This window comes from Schistocerca gregaria, chromosome 6 (assembly GCF_023897955.1).
Source record: "Schistocerca gregaria isolate iqSchGreg1 chromosome 6, iqSchGreg1.2, whole genome shotgun sequence".
NCBI classification, from domain to species: Eukaryota; Metazoa; Arthropoda; class Insecta; order Orthoptera; family Acrididae; genus Schistocerca; species Schistocerca gregaria.
In genome coordinates, this window is record NC_064925.1 from 526,289,732 (window position 1) to 526,309,256 (window position 19,525).

The following is a 19,525-nucleotide window of genomic DNA, read 5'->3' on the forward strand; positions in this document are numbered from 1 at the left end:
TATTGTTGTGACATACTGCAGAGGATTTCATTAAATGTCCGATATGGAGGAAATTAATGAAACAGCAGAATGAGAAACAAGATGACTTACTTTTCACAACTGTGCTGCTGTTCAGATAATAAATATCCCACCCAAATTCTGCAGTAATAGTTTCAACACTTTAATGCAAACACCCTTCATTTAACACTCTAAGAAGGTCACAAAGCTCGTATCTTACATGCAGAACTGGTGGTAAACATTGTACAATCACCAAACGAAACTATTGCTGTCCCCCTTTAAAAGAAGGAATGATAAATTGCAATATCCATTATGTAATTTGCTCTGCAGTCTACTCATTAACCTTACTTCATGTTTGAACCGTGAAATTATCATGCAATATGGGTTACGGTGAGATATTTTACACAGTACTTTTCTGGTTTTACTATGCAGTGAATTTGACATTACAAGCGTGTTATTGAATCTCATCATTCAGAAAATGATACACTTATTTGTTATGGTGTATTTTGCACAACGTAGTTAGGCAGTTCCTGTGACATAGTTATCCACTCATCTGTGAATGCCATCTCGTATCTCTAGAATAATTACTGGTGAAAGATTGTTCTAATAAATATGCCTTGTTAAAGTGTCTCACATTTGGTGTTCCATGTTAGCATCCCACCTACTACACTTTCTCCGTTCTATCCCTGTTCGCAACCACTAAATCCACCTCATCCAGTCACGTCCGCCGCCCCTCTTTCTACGCTTATCTGTCCTCAAACCTGCTACCCATAGTAATATACATACATCTATTAATGATTAGTTATTCTCTACATGACTTTCGCGACTTCTCGACAATTTCAGTGAGTTTTCGCCTTCCAATATTGTTGTCTTCCTCAGATTTCATCTCTTTTTTTTTTCCACCCTGTGCATCCATTTCATACTTTTCACACACATTTGGGTGTATTTTTGCGTAATTTTTTGGATGTAATTGTACTTTCTTATGTTTTTTTTTTTTTTTTTTTTTTTTTTTTTTGCACCACCATGGATCCTTGCTCCTTCAATCTGGGTCAATACAGAAAACTTTCCTTATACCTAGCCAGATCCCAGACCCATATACTGTCCCTGCATTGCTACTTGGCTCATGAAATCCCACCTAATGGCCTTACCATCAAATTACCCATCTCTAGTTGCCACCCCTCCTTCCACAATGACCTCCACCTGTTCAGTAGCCCTCACCAACATAGTCCTGCAAAACCATATCAACCAAGCCCAATCCTCCTTGCAGTACCTTCTCTCCATCCGCAAAATTCTCCTGTTATGTAATCCCAAATTCCTGGAACCCATAACACACATTGAAACTCTCACCCTGCTGGAACTTGAGCAACATGCACAACGCCACCTCAAAAAGCTATCCATCCTTCTCACTTCCTACTCCAGCCTCAGACTACCACTGTCCACCACTTCTACAACAACCTCCAAACCTCCCCCACAACCCCTCGTAGCTGACAAACCCTGTTTTGCAGACCTACTACACTTATCCCACCCTCCAAAACTACTTCCCACCACCACACAGAACACAAAACCTAAACAGACCTGCATCACAGTCATGAACGTTTCCTCCAGAAGCGTTAGTCCCACAGAAATATCAGTCCTTTCCAAAGGCCTCACCTTTTGTCCCACTCCCAAATTCAACCATGCAGGACTAGTTAAAGACCTTCATTCCTTCTCCCGGTCCCTACAGTGGAAACACTTTTTCGCCACCAACCCGACCAATCAGACTCAACCAAAGACCAATATTGAACCTCGCCTAACTCAATTCACTCCTCCATCCAACCGTGATCCACCCCCACTGCCTCCAAACCACCCCCTGTCAACTTTCCAGAATTTCTTATCTTTGAACCTTACCTCACCATCACTCCCCAAATCCCTCAACATGCATACTAACCTTACTTCCGCAGAAAGAAACGCAGTCCACCATCTAAAAACTTATCCTGACCTTATAATCCTACCTTCAGACAAAAGCTCCTCCACCATAGTTTTGAACCGCAAGGATTATGTGGCAGAAGGACTCCATCAGCTGTCAGATACTTCCACCTACAAACGATGCCACAGTGGTCCCATTCCAGCAATCCAGCAGGATCTCCAGTCACTATTCAAGTTGCTAGGCCCATCCCAGAACCTCTCCCCAGAGTCCATCTCCCTGCTTACCCCTACCACTCCCCGCACTCCCACCTTCTACATGCTTCCTAAAGACAATCAACCCAACCACCCAGGATGCCCCATTGTGGCTGGTTACTCTGCCCCCACTGAGCCACCGAGAGAATCTCTGCTCTCGTAGACCAACACCTTCGACCTATTACCCGGAACCTATTCTCCTATATAAAAGATACCAACCATTTCCTCGACCGACTCTCCACAGTTCCTTTTCCTTTGCCACACGGTGCCCTGCTTGTCACTATTGATACCACCTCCCTGTACACTAACATTCCTAATGCCCATGGCCTTACTGCTAATGAACACTACCTTACCAGACGCCCTATGGATTCCAAACCAACAACCTCCTTCCTAGTCTCCATGACCATCCCCACCCAAAATTACTTCTCCTTTGAAGGCATTACCTACGAACAAATCTTCGGTATGGCATGGCACCATCATATGCTAATCTATTCATGGGCCAACTAGAGGAGTCCTTCCTAAAAACTCAGAATCCTAAGTACCTCACCTGGTTCAGATTCACTGATGACATCTTTGCTATCTGGATTGAAGGTGAGGACACCTTATTCACATTCCTCCAGAACCTCAACAACTTCTCCCCCATTTGCTTCACCTGGTCCTACTCAACCCAACAAGCCACCTTCCTAGATGTTGACCTCCACCTCACAGATGGCTACATCAGTACCTCCGTCCATATCAAACCTATTAACCACCAGCAATACCTCCACTTCGACAGCTGCCACCTGTTTCATACCAAGAAGTCCATTCCGTACAGCCTAGCCACCTGTGATTGTCGCATCTGCAGTTCCTTTCTAAATATACTGAGGGTCTCACTAAAGCCTTCACTGACCATAATTATCCTCTCATCCTTGTATAAAAACAAATCTCCCGTGCCTTATCTTTCCAGTCTCCTACCACCTCCCAAAGTCCCACAGTCCGGCAGTCCGGCCACAGAGGAGCATTCTCCTCGTAACTCGGTACCATCCGGGACTGGAGCAACTGAATTACATTCTCCACCAGGATTTCGATAACCTCTTGTCATGCCCTGAAATGAGAAATGTCCTACCCACTATTCTTCCCACTCCTCCTACCGAGGCATTCCGCCGTCCACCGAACCTACACAATACACTCGTCCGTCCTTACACAACCCCTGCTCCCAGTCCTTTACCTCATGGCTCATACCCATGTAATAAACCTAGATGCAAGACCTGTCCCATACATTCTCCTACCACCACCTACTCCAGTCCGGTCACTAACATCACCTATCCCATCAAAGGCAGGGCTACCTGTGAAACCAGTCATGTGATTTACAAGCTCAGCTGCTACCACTGTGCTGCATTCTATGTAGGCATGACAACCAACAAGCTGTCTGTCTGCATGAATGGCTACCAAGAAACTGTAGCCAAAAAACAAGTGGACCACCCTGTAGCTGAACACGCTGCCAAACATGATACGCCTCATCTCAATGACTGCTTCACAGCCTGTGCCATATGGCTCCTTCCCACCAACACCAGTTTTTTTGAATTGCGCAAGTGGGAACTTTCCCTGCAATACATCCTACGTTCCCATAACCCTCCTGGCCTCAACCTTCGTTAGTCACTGTCCTCACCCACCCAGCCCCCTCCCTGTTCCCATTCCAGCACTCCACAGCTGTCATTTCACTGCCACACTCAGTCTTTTATTTTATTTTTATTTCTCTCCTTTCCACTAATTACCTCCTCCCCCCTCCGCACCTTCTCTCCTGCCCTCCGTCTAAACTGCAACACTTCACTGTCTGCCACCCCCACCATACTATCCCTCCCCCTCCCCGCCCCAGCCTCCTTACCCCCATCCAGTCGCCATTCCCATCATGCACTGGTGCTGCCGCTAGCAGTGTAGTTTCAGCTCTCTGAGACTGCAGGTTTGTGTGTGTGTGTGTGTGTGTGTGTGTGTGTGTGTGTGTGTACTGCTGACAAAGGCCTTAATGGCCGAAAGCTATGATTGTGTGAATCTTTTCATTGTGCCTATCGTGACTCAGCACCTCCGCTATATGGTGAGTAGCAACTTTCCTTCTCTCGTATTGCTACATTCCATCCTGGATTTTCCATTGTTTGATGTTATTATCTAAGAAATTTAACTGATGGCCTCTTGCTCAATGGTAGTGGTCGCTCCACCTGTGAAATGCAGTCATGTAAAGTAGAAACTCAATATAATGCTGGTGTCAGGAGACAGGCTTTGGTCTTGCATTGTAGCGTAAATATGGTATATCAAGTGAGCTGTTTAATGACAACACAGAAAGCTTTGGAATGCATCTAATACAAGGGCATGGTGAAGCAAGACGTCTCCAAGCTCTTTTTGTGAAAATTCTTACAGTTTTTTTTAAAGAAAACACGCTTTATTAAAATGCTACATCTTTATTCTTCATCTAAATATTTGCAGCTGCAGGCCCATGTCACTAAGAGGTCTTCAAATTGTAGTATTTAACACGGCAGTATGTAATGTAACTACTTCGGTCATGGTTTCCAAAACTAGTTAATATGAATCATATGGATCCTGGACTGTTATGGTCTAAACAAATTACAAATTACATAAAGATAGTGTCATCCTTCTCTGCTCCATATTACCTGCTTATGAAAGAGCTTTATCATATCATTAAAAAGAAAACCAATTTTAGACTATGTTTGGTAACAAACATTCTATGGCTCTTGTTGAGAAAATTACAGATATCAAAATCCCACCAAGATACAAACTAGCATCATTCTATGTCACTAGTCCTAAACTACCAGAAATTTTTATGTGCAGTTTCGAACAAGTTTTCTTTCAGAAACAGCCTTTTAACTGTAAGATTAAGTATTGGTTCAGATATGTCAATGAAGTGCAGTGTCTGCGGACTCTTAACACTACACAGTAGGATACATTACTACAGCATTTAAACTCACAACAAACAAAGATTAGGTTTTGCCATGGAGCTGGGAGGCTTTCCTATCGTACTAGTACAAGAAAACAAATGTTTAGCATTTAAAGAAAAAACATAGCTAATGATATGGTAATTCTTGCATGCTCACAGCATCCACACTACTTTTCATTCAATAGTGCATCCCCCTCATATCTGTTCCATTATCCAAATCAAAAAGAACTACAAACCATCAAAAAACTATCAAACAAATCACTTTCAGCAATAGCTATAGTTTTGTCCTGATTAACAATATTCTACTAAAAAGTAAAAATTATACCGTTCTGTACACTGGCCAACAGACAATCATTCAGTAGTTACAAAGTCTGGTGCAATATTCTATATATTGGCAACATTTCAGACGATCTCGGAAAAAGTTTGTCGCATAACTACAGACCTGCATATTATAATATCAACAACATATCAAAATTTTTATTCAATAGTGAAGACTAATCGCAATTCTTGGCACACAGTGGTGTATATAAAATCACTTGCAAGAAGTGTACATTGGTCAGGCAGGCAGAGCTGCGGCAGTTATGCTATGTGAAGATGGGGGAGAAGCTGGCAATTAAGGAAGAAAGATTTGACCTTTGCTAATCATCTTTTAGGAGAAAACCATTCATATGATGTAGAATGTGAAGTTTTACATTCTGTCAAGAAAAGCGGAAAGATGACCCAACTGGAAATCAACAACCTAATATTAAATGATCAGACTCAATTTCCATTTTCCCCTTCATTAAATTAACTCTTCATTAGATAGACTAGACTAGAACTCTTGGAATCAAGGTGATGTAAAACTTTTTTTGGTGTGTGTACTATGTTTACAACCTGTCTTTAAATTAAGCTAGCCATAATCTATAACAATGTACCAACATCATTCTTCAGGTGTGTGAAACGTGTACTTAGGACAAAACTGCAAGTCCACTTACTTGCATGCCCTCTTCTTCTTGTTTTCCTTTTAACCATACAAATTTTACAGGCTGCCTTGAGGTAGTCGGGCAGGATATGTGTGTACCTCACTGGATGAGAGGCATCTCCTTCCACAGGAACACAAGTATATCAAGTTGGAGGATGACTACAGTCTTTCATTTGACAAATGTCCTCATGTCAACCCACACATTTCACTCAGTGTGACAACAATACTGCTAATCAATATGCAGTTATGACAGAGGTACAAGAAACATTTTTAAAATGTCACACATATAAATTGTTCCTCACCATTGGGGTAGAATTTTAGAAAGCATCTTTACAGTGGAGTATGCTAGCACTGAAATGTAGCAAGATAGAATTACTCTGTTTGCTACCATTCTATTCCTTATATAATTTTGTTTTCTTTTTTCCGGAAAGCTAAATGTGTAACTGTCTTTTCGTTGTGCCTGATTGCAAAACTCAATGTGTCACCTTTATAACGAGTAGCAATCTACCTTTTCCTTATATTGTTGATATTCCAACCTAGAGTTTCCACTGTTGAAAATGTTGAAATCTTTATTTAGACCCTATTCCTTTAAGACGTATAATTCAACAGTTCAGTTAAGCTATGCTGATTCAAATGGTCTACGTAGTTTTACTGGAAACCTATTGTAGCACAAGAAATGGATAGATGACTGTGTTCCCATGCCATGTGATCATAAAAATATTAGATAATTTTGAAGTCCACTGAAGTTTCGTCCCACCTGAAATTACTTTTGTTATTTGAACTTGTAGACTTATTTAATTCACACGTATGATGTTACACTTTTGTTGCCACAACTTTCGAGAATCAAATGGTACATTTGGTTACCCAAATATGACACTCTTTAAGAAAGTAAATAAATTAATGAAATTATGAACTAGATCATTTTACAGGAAAGTTGGTAAATAATCCCTTAGGTATACAACCGAATAGACCATTCAATTTAATTACTTTTACAGGCATCTAACAAACAGTTAAACAAAATTATTAATCAATGCAACAGAATGAGACCATTATTAAATTTGGCCTTCATTAATTATCCATACACCTGTCATTACATACTGTCACTACACAACAAGTTGGTAGTTTGAGGTTAGCACTCACAGGTTAGCACATTTGTGTAAGCATTGAGCTCTTAATGGGAATTTTGCAGTTATAAGTCACCCAATTAACACTTTTTTGACAGAGTTTGCACCTAGAACTCAACTGGTTAACATCTTAGCATCAAGTCTGTGCCATAGTGTAAAAGTTCATGTTTAGCCACTCACTCACGAACATCCTAGGTATAGATATGTCTAAATATATCATGTGAATTTCTTTCGAGTCCATGGTTGCCATACATCTGACATCAAGATGGGGATCAGTTTTTGACAAATTGACACTATTTAAACATGCTGTGGCTGGTATCTAACTTGTTTCAGTAGCAGTGTTGCATAGGAAAGTGGACTGTCAAACAATTAATAATATGACAAGATTAATTGCGAACTGGTGTGTTAATATAAATAAAAGTGAAAAGCTCTCACATTTAAATCAATGGTTTTGAGTCTGTTAATGAAATATGAAATCACCAATTAAAGCAATTTCAAAGTATGAGACTTCATTTCATGATGAGTCACCAACCATTTGAAACTACGTAAACACATTAATACTGTTCCACCACATAGCACACCCTGCAGCCATTCATCCTGATGAGCCTTTGTTTGCAAGTAATCATTGAATATAAGTCCTCGTGATCCACTAGAGCCTTAAAAATAACTAGTGATTTCATAAGTGGCAATATACCAAAGTGGTCAAATTATCTAGCTGGTGTTGCTAAAGGTTGTGGGTTTGAGTCCCATCAGTTGCCATATACCTTTATAAAAATTATTGACATAGCTGAACATTATTTTTGTTCGTTTAATTGGTTGAAATACATTTTTTTCATTTCTAATCCTTTGCCACATCGTTTTAATCATAATATTAATTCTTTCATTTGCTCTCGTTTTTCTTCATCCTTTATTCTTTTTTCATTTGGTAGTTTGCCCCGTGTGATTTTTATTTATCTATTCTACTACTTAAACATTTAAAAATTCGACTTCTCTATTAACAAATAACGTACTGGTATTGGTTGTGCAATGGTCACTAAAATCTGTTTTTTGTTACAGTAATACCTTTATTTTATGTTTATCATCATACAAATATTTAAAATGTTTGTTTTCTCACAACATGACTAAAATATAAATGCTACCTCACTACCTTTAACAAATTTAGAGAGACACACACTTCATTAACATTATGAAATACTGCCCTTCCGTACACAATTTTGATTCAGACCCGCCATACCACACAAAATTACATACTACAGAATATAATGAACAAATGAATGGATTTTAATTGTGTCTTCACATTTAGCAATATCACATTTACTTCAAGGTTTTCCATCACTATTTATAAATACTTCATCACATAATATATTGTCAATCTGACCACTTCATGAATCTACAAACAACAAAAATCATTTTAATCAATGATAATTTTTGTATGGATTCAAAATATTTTGTGTTCATTTCTTTTGTTAATTTTTCAGAATTCATGTGATGACTACATTTCCGTTTGACTCCAAGCATTCAATTTCTTTTGCATCGCTTGGTCCAAATTTATTCCAGATTTCCTTCATACATAGGCAGCAATTCTTTGGAAAATGACAAAACATAATGCACTGTATATGAACGTGTTGTTTTTTCTTTTCCACGAAAATGATTTTTTATCCCTGAAAGTCAGTGAGTGAATATATGAGGCATGTTTTATAAGTAAGCACCGTTTTGAAATTTAAAAAAGACATGCTAAGATATCTCAATAATTTTATTTTTACATGATAGCCTGTACCTTAATCTATTTTTTTTTTACGTAATTTCCGTCAATATTGAGGCACTTGGCATAATGTTGTACCAGTTTTTGAATACCCTCCTTACAGAAGTCTGCCGCCTGACTTGTTAACCACTGCATCACCAATGTTTGACTTCGTCACTGTCTTGAAGATGCTGGCCACCCAGGTGTTTCTTCAGGTGCAGGAACAGATGGTAGTCACTGGGCGCAAGATCGGGGCTGTACTGAGGATGATCTAGAGTTTCCCATCGAAAAGATTTGATGAGATCTTTGGTCTGATTCGCCACATGCGGATGGGCATTGTCTTGCAGCAAAACGATGCCCTTGCTCAACTTCCCACGTCTTTTGTTCTGAACTGAATGGCACAGATTGTGCAATGTCTTACAATAAGCTGCTGCATTGATTGTCTCATTACGAGGCAGAAATTCCAAAAGCAATACTCCTTTTCTGTCCCAAAAACCTGTGCACATGATTTTCCGGGCAGAAATTGTCTGCTTAAACTTCACTTTTCTGGGTGAATCTGAATGCCGCCATTCCACAGACTGTTGCTTTGACTCTGGTGTGACACAGACCACCCATGTTTCATCACCCATAACAATTTGGCTTAAGAAATCATCACTGCCGTGGTACCGCTCAAGGAAAGCCAATGCACTGTCTAAACGTTTGGTTTTGTGCACATCCGTCAACATTTTTGGTACCCAACGTGCACACAATTTTCAGTAATTCAAGTGCTCGGTCACAATGCCATACAAAACACAACGAGAAAGATTAGGAATGTCATCCTGCAAGGAGGAAATCATAAAGCATCTGTTTTCTCTCAACTTATTGTCCACTTCCTGCACCAAACTTTCATTAACGAATGAAGGACGCCCACTCCTTTGTTCATCATGCACATTTGTGCAGCCATCCATAAATGCTCTTACCCACTTTCTTACCATTCCATCACTCATAATGTTTTCTCCGTATACTTCACAGATCTCATGAAATATCAGAATGAGACTTTCACTCTGCAGTGGAGTGTGCTCTGATATGAAACTTCCTGGCAGATTTAAACTGTGTGCCCGACCGTGACTCGAACTCGGGACCTTTGCCTTTCGCGGGCAAGTGCTCTACCATCTGCGCTACCGAGGCACGACTCACACCCGGTCTCACAGCTTTACTTCTGCCAGTATCTCGTCTCCTACCTTCCAAACTTTACAGAAGCTCTCCTGCGAACCTGCAGAACTAGCACTCCTGAAAGAAAGTATATTGCGGAGACATGGCTTAGCCACAGTCTGGGGGATGTTTCCAGAATGAGATTTTCACTCTGCAGCGGAGTGTGTGCTCATATGAAACTTCCTGGCAGATTTGAAAGGTAGGAGACGAGATACTGGCAGAAGTAAAGCTGTGAGACCAGGCGTGAGTCGTGCTTCGGTAGCTCAGATGGTAGAGCACTTGCCCGCGAAAGGCAAAGGTCCCGAGTTCAAGTCTCGGTCGGGCACACAGTTTTAATCTGCCAGGAAGTTTCATGATATATCAATCGCTTTTAGGCCTTCAGCACTAAGAAATCCTATAACAGCCCATACTTCACAGTCGGCGGGACTCACAATTATTGGACGCATCTTAAACACTCATTACACAACGTAAACAAGGAAGAATCAGACTGCAATGGCGTCAGTGCATAGACAACAGATGTAGGTACCCGGTGCGCATGCACAGAACACTGACTGCAGCACAGCGGCCGCGGTGTGGCAAAATGGTATTTACTTAAAAAACACACCTCGTATATTGATTGGTAACTGCACCCCATTTGATCAGTTTTAATGACAAATTTTTTGTTTTACTCACCCATCATCAATACAATTTGTTTCTGAGACAGCTTTGCTGCTTCAATCGTTTCTTCAATTTTTCCGACATCATTCTGCTAATGAAGCTGACCAATTTTCTTTGATGGACTCCACATCCCATTTTAAAATTTTCATCCACTTCCCACTTGCAAAAAGCTAAAAGTTTTCTTATAAATAAGGAAAAGTGATAGCCATCAGCCACTGTTGGAGGGTACAAGCTGTCATTTGTTCGAGGCACATCCGAGCTTCCTTAAATTTTTCGAATATTTCAGAATCTATCATGCACAGCTACATGATTTTTGTTCCTTCTTGCTTCTTTCTATTTCTTCAAATATTCTTTTCTTCATATACATGAGAAACCACTTCCTTGTCTGTTCTTCAAAGAATAACGGGGATGGTCTTCAGCAAAGACAACTGCTTTTGCTTTGTATGTTAACAAAATGTAATTTGATCAAAGTGCTTCAAAATTGCAAGGGTTTAAAATATTCATCCACTCTTCATTGTCAACAGTACACTGCAATGAATATATTTTTCATTTTAGCATCAAAAGGAAAAAAAATCAGAAAACCAATAGATTGTAGTATGTAAAAACATACCTCATCATACAGTCTCTCTTCGTCAATCTCTGTGTTTAAAACGAAATCTTCACTGTGAACAATAACACACTCCTTCACGAGTCAAATTGTTTTCTCTGTGATTCATTTGTCCATCATTATTGTTTCTGAATTTATCAAATCAGGAGGGTTTTTAGATATGAGAGCTCTATCTCCATAAATAAATAACACCTAGTGTACGGTATTGAAATATGTTCTCCTTGCTTCTTCATTGAATTCCTCCACTCTTTCATCACGACTTTCATTGGCTGATGGATTTGTGTTGTCATACATTAAATGCCTCACTTGCAAAGAAGCTCCTCAAATGAAAGACTGATTTGTAATGGTTAATGGCAAATCCACCAATTATTTTCATCCCATTGGAGAGATCAAACATCAACCAAAATTCTGACATACCTGTTGTGACAAAAAAAAATATCTTACTGCCAACAGTAATTTTAAAATACCTATTACAGCTATAATGATACATATCCAGATTCAAATGAAAGAATGAATTACAAATAAAATGAAATTCAAGCAAAACGGATACTAGAAATAATGACTGCAATAACATGAATAAAAAATAAATAAATAAAATGAGGATGCAGAGTAAATTAAAACGATGAAAATATATAACAATGTGTAAAATTATATGAACATGTTTCAAAATGGAAAAAATAAAAGGAAGAAAAAATGACTTCATATAAAAAAGTTAATACAATGATTAAAGTGACACGGCAAAGGTTAGAAATGAAAATAATATATCACATCAATTAACTGAACAAACATTGTTGCAGTTATCGAAATAAAAATTAAAAAATAAATTATGGTACCTGATAGCATTCGTGCTGGTAAACTTCAGCGCACCAGCTAAACAACTTAACAAATATGCTGTAATGCCATTTGGGAAGTTTGTATTAATTTCAAGGTTGCACTTGATCATGAAAAACACATTTCCGTTGATTTCTCGTAAATGAGAGCCCATCAAGGTGAATGGCTAAAGGGTTTCATATCTGAGACCCTGACCTAAGCAACTGTATGGATGGTTTCAAAAAGTTGGTCCACCCTCTGGCAACCTCCTATTGGCTTCAAAAAGCTGATCCCAACCCTAGCGAATTTCCATTGTAAGGTCCAGATCTTCAAGACCAACTGGAACACCTCACCACATCTCAGTGGTAGCATCTTCACAATTAGACCTAACTGAGAAGATTGTCATCACCGGAACTGTTGAAGATCAATGCTTCCAGCTCCAACACATACAGCTGGTTTATGGCACAACAGGCCAAAGTTGTTTCTGGGCCTGCAGTAGCAGATTTGACACAGATGGTTAATTAGTGCACAGTGTGTTTAATTTACACATTATATTATAAATCATTACAATTGCTGAATGAGTGGAACAGCAATGTGGAATACTTTTTTACTATCTTTTATGTATTTTTATTTTGATTACACTTTCCAAAGACGTTTGATTTTTAAGTTCTATGTTAGAAGGAACTCAGCTATTTGTATGATCAATTTTCCATTTACACATATTCTGCTAGTTCGTAAAACACTTTGTTAAGGGACTGCGGAATTATTTCCTCTGAGCTTCACTTAATTTTGTTCACTTTTCTCCCATTCTGTTTCTCAAACGCCATACAGGACATGCAAAGGACAACCTAACAGTTGAGAGGGACTGTGGTAATAAGGGAGAGAGATTATGGGTTAATATTTTATTGAAAAGAAGGAAAAATTAAATCAGTTACACATCTTTAAAAAAAAAAAATCCTAGTGTTAAACAGTTAACCTAAATCAGAGAGGTCAGAGGGGGAACAGAACACAAATCCTTCTGAAAAATAATCTGGTGTCTTAACTAATGTTCCACATCACTCATTACTGCTGCTGTTATGACACCATGACAATTATCTCCATCATACACTGACAACTGGAAAAAAAACAACAGCTATTCACTGTGTGTAGGAAAGACTACACTGTTGGTATTCCTGCCTGGCATTTCCATTATTTGTCTATTATTGCTTTTAACATAAATGAGGTATGTTTACTGCACAAAAACACTTTGCTCACTACATTTCAACTTTTGAACTTGTGTTTTTCTTCAGAGTACACATAGTGCAACAGGCTAATGCGATGAGTGTGTGCTATGAATACGTATGCATTTCAAATGCTGAGTAGGAGTGTTTAACTCCGAGACTGTAACTACCAACTACTGAGCACTGCCTCTACACAACGAACATTTAATTTTTCTATGTTACTGTTTGTATTTCATCCATATCTTCCATTATCCTATTTAACATAAAAAAAATATACGTGTAAATGTGTTAATTCTCAATGTCGGTAAATGCCCCTAATTTCAAAGTGATGTTCTTCACAACACAGCTGTTTGTCTTTTCTTTTTTTTCCCTCCCACAAACATAAATGAATGGTTTTAATGTATGCCACATTATTCATATACCTGATATACACCTGTGGGCAAAGTAATTATCTGCAATTCATTTACCTTTTACAGTATTTAATACATTCTAATATTTGTCTCATGTGTCAAAAAGTTTATTAAAGCAAATAAAGACAATTTCTATTACTTACAGTGGATTTTGAAATGTTTCCATAAATTAGTTGTTCCAGTACTGCTGTTTTTCCAACTTTTCTTAAGCCACACATCACAACCCGAGCTGTTTTGCCCATTTGATTTGGCTTTAGTTTGTCTATACCTTGGATTTGACGATATGCTGCAATGGAAAAGAAACTACTATTACTTACAACAACAACAACAACAACAACAAAGTAACAATCCGTCTTTTCCTACATTGTTGATATTCGTACCTGGAGTTCCATATATTGTCTACTATTACTTTTAACATAAATGAGGTATGTTTATTGCCACAAAAGCAAACTACCTCTAAAATAAATAATGTTTGCACAGACTCCTATAACTTTATTTCATTGTCTCACAGAACTTCCATCTGAAAAGCAAAGGCCTGAAATGGAATTTTAAAGTACATGTACTTTTCATCTAGTTGCCTTTGATTCCTTGAGCACTTCAGTCATCTTACACATGCACCAAGACATTAAGGAATGAATGAAAAATAGATATGATGACGATTATTATTATTATTATTATTATTATTATTATTATTATTATTATTATTTCTTTCCTTTCTCAGACATTATGTCTGGTTAAAAATGGAAAGTGACGCGGACCTTGATCAAGCGTGACTTCCTTTTAACTGTACAGTATATGTTACATTGCATTTAGGAACTTTCGGGTAATTGAACATGTATCAATAATTACAGATTTCTGTAGTTGTATATATAAGTTTGGATGTAGCTGTATTGCGTTGATGTACTGGTGGATGTTGTGTGATATGACTTCTGTAGTTGATAGTTTAATTGGTATAATGTCAACTTTATCCTGATGCCACATGTCCTTGACTTCCTCAGCCAGTTGGATGTATTTTTCAATTTTTTCTCCTGTTTTCTTCTGTATATTTGTTGTATTGGGTATGGATATATCAATTAGTTGTGTTAATTTCTTCATTTTATTGTTGAGTATGATGTCAGGTTTGTTATGTGGTGTTGTTTCACCTGTTATAATGGTTCTGTTCCAGTATAATTTGTATTCATCATTCTCCAGTACATTTTGTGGTGCATACTTGTCTGTGGGAACATGTTGTTTTATTAGTTTATGTTGTATGGCAAGTTGTTGCTGTATTATTTTTGCTACATTGTCATGTCTTCTTGTGTATTCTGTATTTGCTAGTATTGTACATCCACTTGTGGTGTGATCTACTGTTTCTATTTGTTGTTTGCAAAGTCTGCATTTATCTGTTGTGGTATTGGGATCTTTAATAATATGCTTGCTGTAACATCTGGTGTTTTCTGTTTGATCCTGTATTGTAATCATGAATCCTTCCGTCTCACTGTATATATTGTCTTTTCTTAGCCATGTGTTGGAAGCGTCTTGATCGATGTGTGGCTGTGTTAGATGATACGGGTGCTGCCATGTAGTGTTTTCTTTTTCCAATTTACTTTCTTCATATCTGTTGATGTTATGTGATCTATAGGTTTGTAGTCAATGTACTTATATGAGTGATTGTTTTGTGTATTTTGCTAGTTTCTGCTCGTTCTATAAAGAATTTTCTTAAATTATCTACCTGTCCATATTGACTTGGTATGATGTGACAGTTTCAACTAGAAGTATTCCACTATGAAGTCATTCAATACTTTTTAAGGATCCAGCAATACCCTTCAGCATCTTGCGAATATAGAAAGGGTATACTTTCTCAAAGGTCCCCTCTGCTCTCATGATTACGAAGAAAGTGTTAGGGCACACTAGTACCCTATTATTATAATTCTGAGACTTATTTCCAGATGGAGTGACCAATCAAGCACACTTTTGTTGGTTGGTTTAGGTCAGGGTGGTTGTAATTTAACTCAAAACACCCTGCCCCCACCCCCAAAACTAAAGCCATATGGTCTCTTAAAAAAAAAAAAAACTTTAAAAAAGAAATGCCAAAACCCAAGTATATTTATCATGAAAATTTGATTAAAATACAAAATGTTAACAGCTAGCTTTAATAAATTAAAAAGTGTTATAATATTTAGTAAATGCAGCTTTTTACTGTCACAAGAATTTAATGAGTTAAACTTTTCTTGCAATATAAGAAACACAGCTAAATAACATTTACACATCCAGATAAAAAAAAAATAGCTTGATGTAGAATCACAACGATAAACACTTTTTGGAAGGCTGCAGAAATTTATAGATTGTCACTAATTTTCGGGTCTTTTCTTTCCCAAATTATTTCTTAATTTTGACAAAACAAGACCACTGATGGGGAAGATTCTGTCAATGGATACAATGCTGGCAGGAGAAGAAAAGAGGCACTAATTAAGTATTGTAAGATTGTTTTGAATAAATTAATCATAGGAATTTGAACTGAACTCTTATATTGTCAATACAAAAAAAAATCCATAGAAACCTTATTTTACCCACTGGTTTAGACCCCCCCCCTCTCTCTCTCTCTCTCTCTCTCTCTCTCTCTCTCTCTCTCTGTGTGTGTGTGTGTGTGTGTGTGTGTGTGTGTGTGTGTGTGTGTGTGTGTGCGCGCGCGCGTGTAAGTACTATCTGACAGCACACCTAAACCATCAGGAGTATATATGTGTGAAATTGCTTCATAGGGAGCCAAATAGCTGATAGGGAAACAAATGACGACCAGGAAGAGCCCCACATGCCTCAGCAAGCCTTATTACAACTCTTAGAAAAAGGGGGTGGGGGGTGTGAGGGCAGGGTAGGGGGTGTGCAGACGTCTCAGAGGTGCCCACTATCAACAGACATTCATGCCATCAGCATGTAGCAGCACACCATGAGATTGAGGCTATTCTGTGTGTGTACCTTCCTCACAGCCCAGACAGTGAAGCCAATGACCCTGTTCTCCAAAACACACCATGCCCCATCACCATGCTTAACAACAGTCCCTGAAGTATGCAGAGAGTTTATGGTAGAAGAGATCTGGCGGTGCTGACCAGTCCCCAGCTCAGGAAACCTGTGGTAACCATGCTCAAATCCAACCATTGCTGGAGGAGCTCCCTGGGGAAAACACAGCCCTCCCTTCCATAAGCTGTGGGATGCTTTTCACTGGCCCCTGTGCTAAGGCCTGTCTGGCTTGGATCGCCCTAACAGTAGTTATACTACTGCTGGGATAGCTCTCAGCATCATTGTGCCACACAAACCCAACCCTTTGGCTCTGAAGGTGCTTAATATAAGGCTGTGTTCCACAGGAGGGAATTAACCACATAGCCGCTCAAGAGAGCAAAATGTACTATAAATATATAAAATTGCAAACAATCACTGTTTTGAAATTGTTATTTAGTCCATGAATCGGTTTTCGAACCTTTTCAGGCTCTTCTAAAGAGGGTGTACCGGTTACATAACTATTTCAAAGAGTAATGCTAGGCACTGGCTTTGTGACAAGAAGATGGAACATGCTTTAAAGCATCACCATGAGAACTGTTTATATGCCAATTTGGATTCAAAATTTAGTTTTGTACTTACTGCGAGAGTATGGGTGGTTTTTGTTGTTAATATCAATCTGTCCGCTCCATTGTTATGGACAGTTGGTACCACGACAGTTGGTACCGAATCCCTCACTTTTACAGAACATGAATGCATGTATACTGTAATAACAAAACTTTGCAAGTTTCCAGCATGTGCTATACAACTGTTACTTGTTACAAAGATCTCCACACAATGATATGGCATAGACATACTTTGAACAGAGATATTATTTGTTTTTGATTGCATATATTGAAGTTGATGTATGGGCAAATACTTTAATCAAAATTGGTATTAACATGAATGCCCAAAATAAATAAATAAATAAATAAATAAATACATAAATTACTACAAGAATTAAACTTCAAATTATCTGGTATCTTACTTCTATTCTTATGTTAACATATAATACAGTCAATTTACAATCAAATATTTTAATCAAAACTGGCAATAACATGAATGTCCAGGTATAAAATAGTAAAGAATAAGTTATAGTATTTGCAATGAACTGCAGCTGTTTGTACGACAATGAACGTTATATTTAAAAAATAAGAACAAGCTTCAAATGAACTGCTGACTTATTTCTATTCTTACATTAACATGAACTTGCATATTAGTAAACACAAACTCTGTTTACTTCAGCCAAAGATAATATGTATAAAAGTATATCTTTATTTTAACAGTAGTTAGGATGTAAAGAGATGGGTACAGGGGGCAGGGTGTCAGATTGGGGGATGGGAAGGGGGCATAGCTGGCTGATTGATTACTTGTTTTAAAAGAGTAAGAAGCTCGGATATGAGTTGCAAATGAGTTTGTATACACCTGACTTCTGATACTGTTGTTTAGTGATTTTGGTACTGTATATGATTTTAGTTGTATTTTATTGTCGGTGAAGAAGTTTATTCTTATGTTATATGTCCTGAAGAGGTTGGCCATTTGGTGAAAAATCTTCCCTAGGAGCGGCAAGATTACAAATGTGGTCGCCTTGTTTGTGGGTGGTTGTTCAGCAATTGGTTGATTTAATTTTGTTCTATCTATAGTAGCAAAATTGTAACCATTACTGGAGGCAACTAATTTAATAATTTCCGTTTCTTTTTGTCGTTCACTTGGGTCTATTGGGATTTTAAGCATGTGATTAACCATTGTTCTGAAGAATGCTTTCACATGTTGGTCTAGATGGCAAGAAGAGGAGTTGTGTATGGTAATATTGATGGTTTTTGGCTTCCTGAAAATTTGAAAGTTATGTTCTTGATTTTTATAGGAAATTTTGAAACCAAGATAGTTAATACCTTCTGGTGTTTCATGTTCTACAGTGAATTGAATTTTGTGGTGTAATTTATGAAGTTCTTTGGCTATATTTTCTATTTCTTTTGTTGTTCCATTGAACACAAAGAGTGTAATCAACATAGGATTTGTAATTACTGATCTTTCAGTTGGGTTTAGGATCTAAAAATTGTTTCCAAGATTGTTAATATATATGTCTGCTAGCAAGCCTGCAAGACTATTACCCAACGGCAATCCATTTTCCTGAATTTCAAACATCCTGTTGAACATGAAGTAGCAGTGTGATTATATAAGCTCCAGGATCTCTGCAAGTTCGTAGATTTCAGCTCTACCCATTGTTCCATGTTTGAGTATGTCGTTTATTATTATACTGATTTTTCCTTGGCACACATGTTTGTATATAAGTTGACCATGTCACGAGATGCATGTTGTGGCTGGCATGGGAATATCTTTTATGCTGTGACGAAGCTCATAATTGTCGCTGACTGAAAACTTATATTCAAATACATATACCTTGTGGATGATGTCATTAAGTTTCCTGTGGACTTTATAGCTTGGACTATTGATGGAGTTCTCAGTGGGATGTTTAGGATATTCTGGTTTATGGCTCTTAGGTGGTGATCTCAATTTCAGTGCCAATGGGTTCATCACTATACAATGTTTTGCTTCTATTGGCATTAACAGGAAGCTTCTGTTTTTAAGTAACTTTCTAACTTTATCAAGGAATATGAGAGTAGGATCATATGCTATTTCTTTTATGTTATTATTTCTGAAGAATTCATGAGTTTTGTTAATATAATCTGTTAATATAATCTGATTCATATACAA

General features: G+C 37.9%; 1 protein-coding gene across 3 annotated transcripts in view; it reads right to left on the bottom strand.

Annotated features, from left to right (window-relative positions):
• LOC126278595 (NF-kappa-B inhibitor-interacting Ras-like protein 2) overlaps positions 1-19,525 on the bottom strand; it is a 47,729-nt gene that overhangs the window by 12,777 nt on the left and 15,427 nt on the right. For 2 of the 3 annotated variants that reach the window (XM_049978814.1, XM_049978813.1), the window contains exon 2: positions 13,945-14,087. In XM_049978814.1, coding sequence (XP_049834771.1) covers positions 13,945-14,043 — 99 coding nt within the window. In that variant the 5' untranslated portion in view covers positions 14,044-14,087. Of the gene's footprint in view, positions 1-13,944; positions 14,088-17,413; positions 17,536-19,525 lie in introns of all 3 variants that reach the window. The other variant, XM_049978815.1, reaches the window with a different exon arrangement.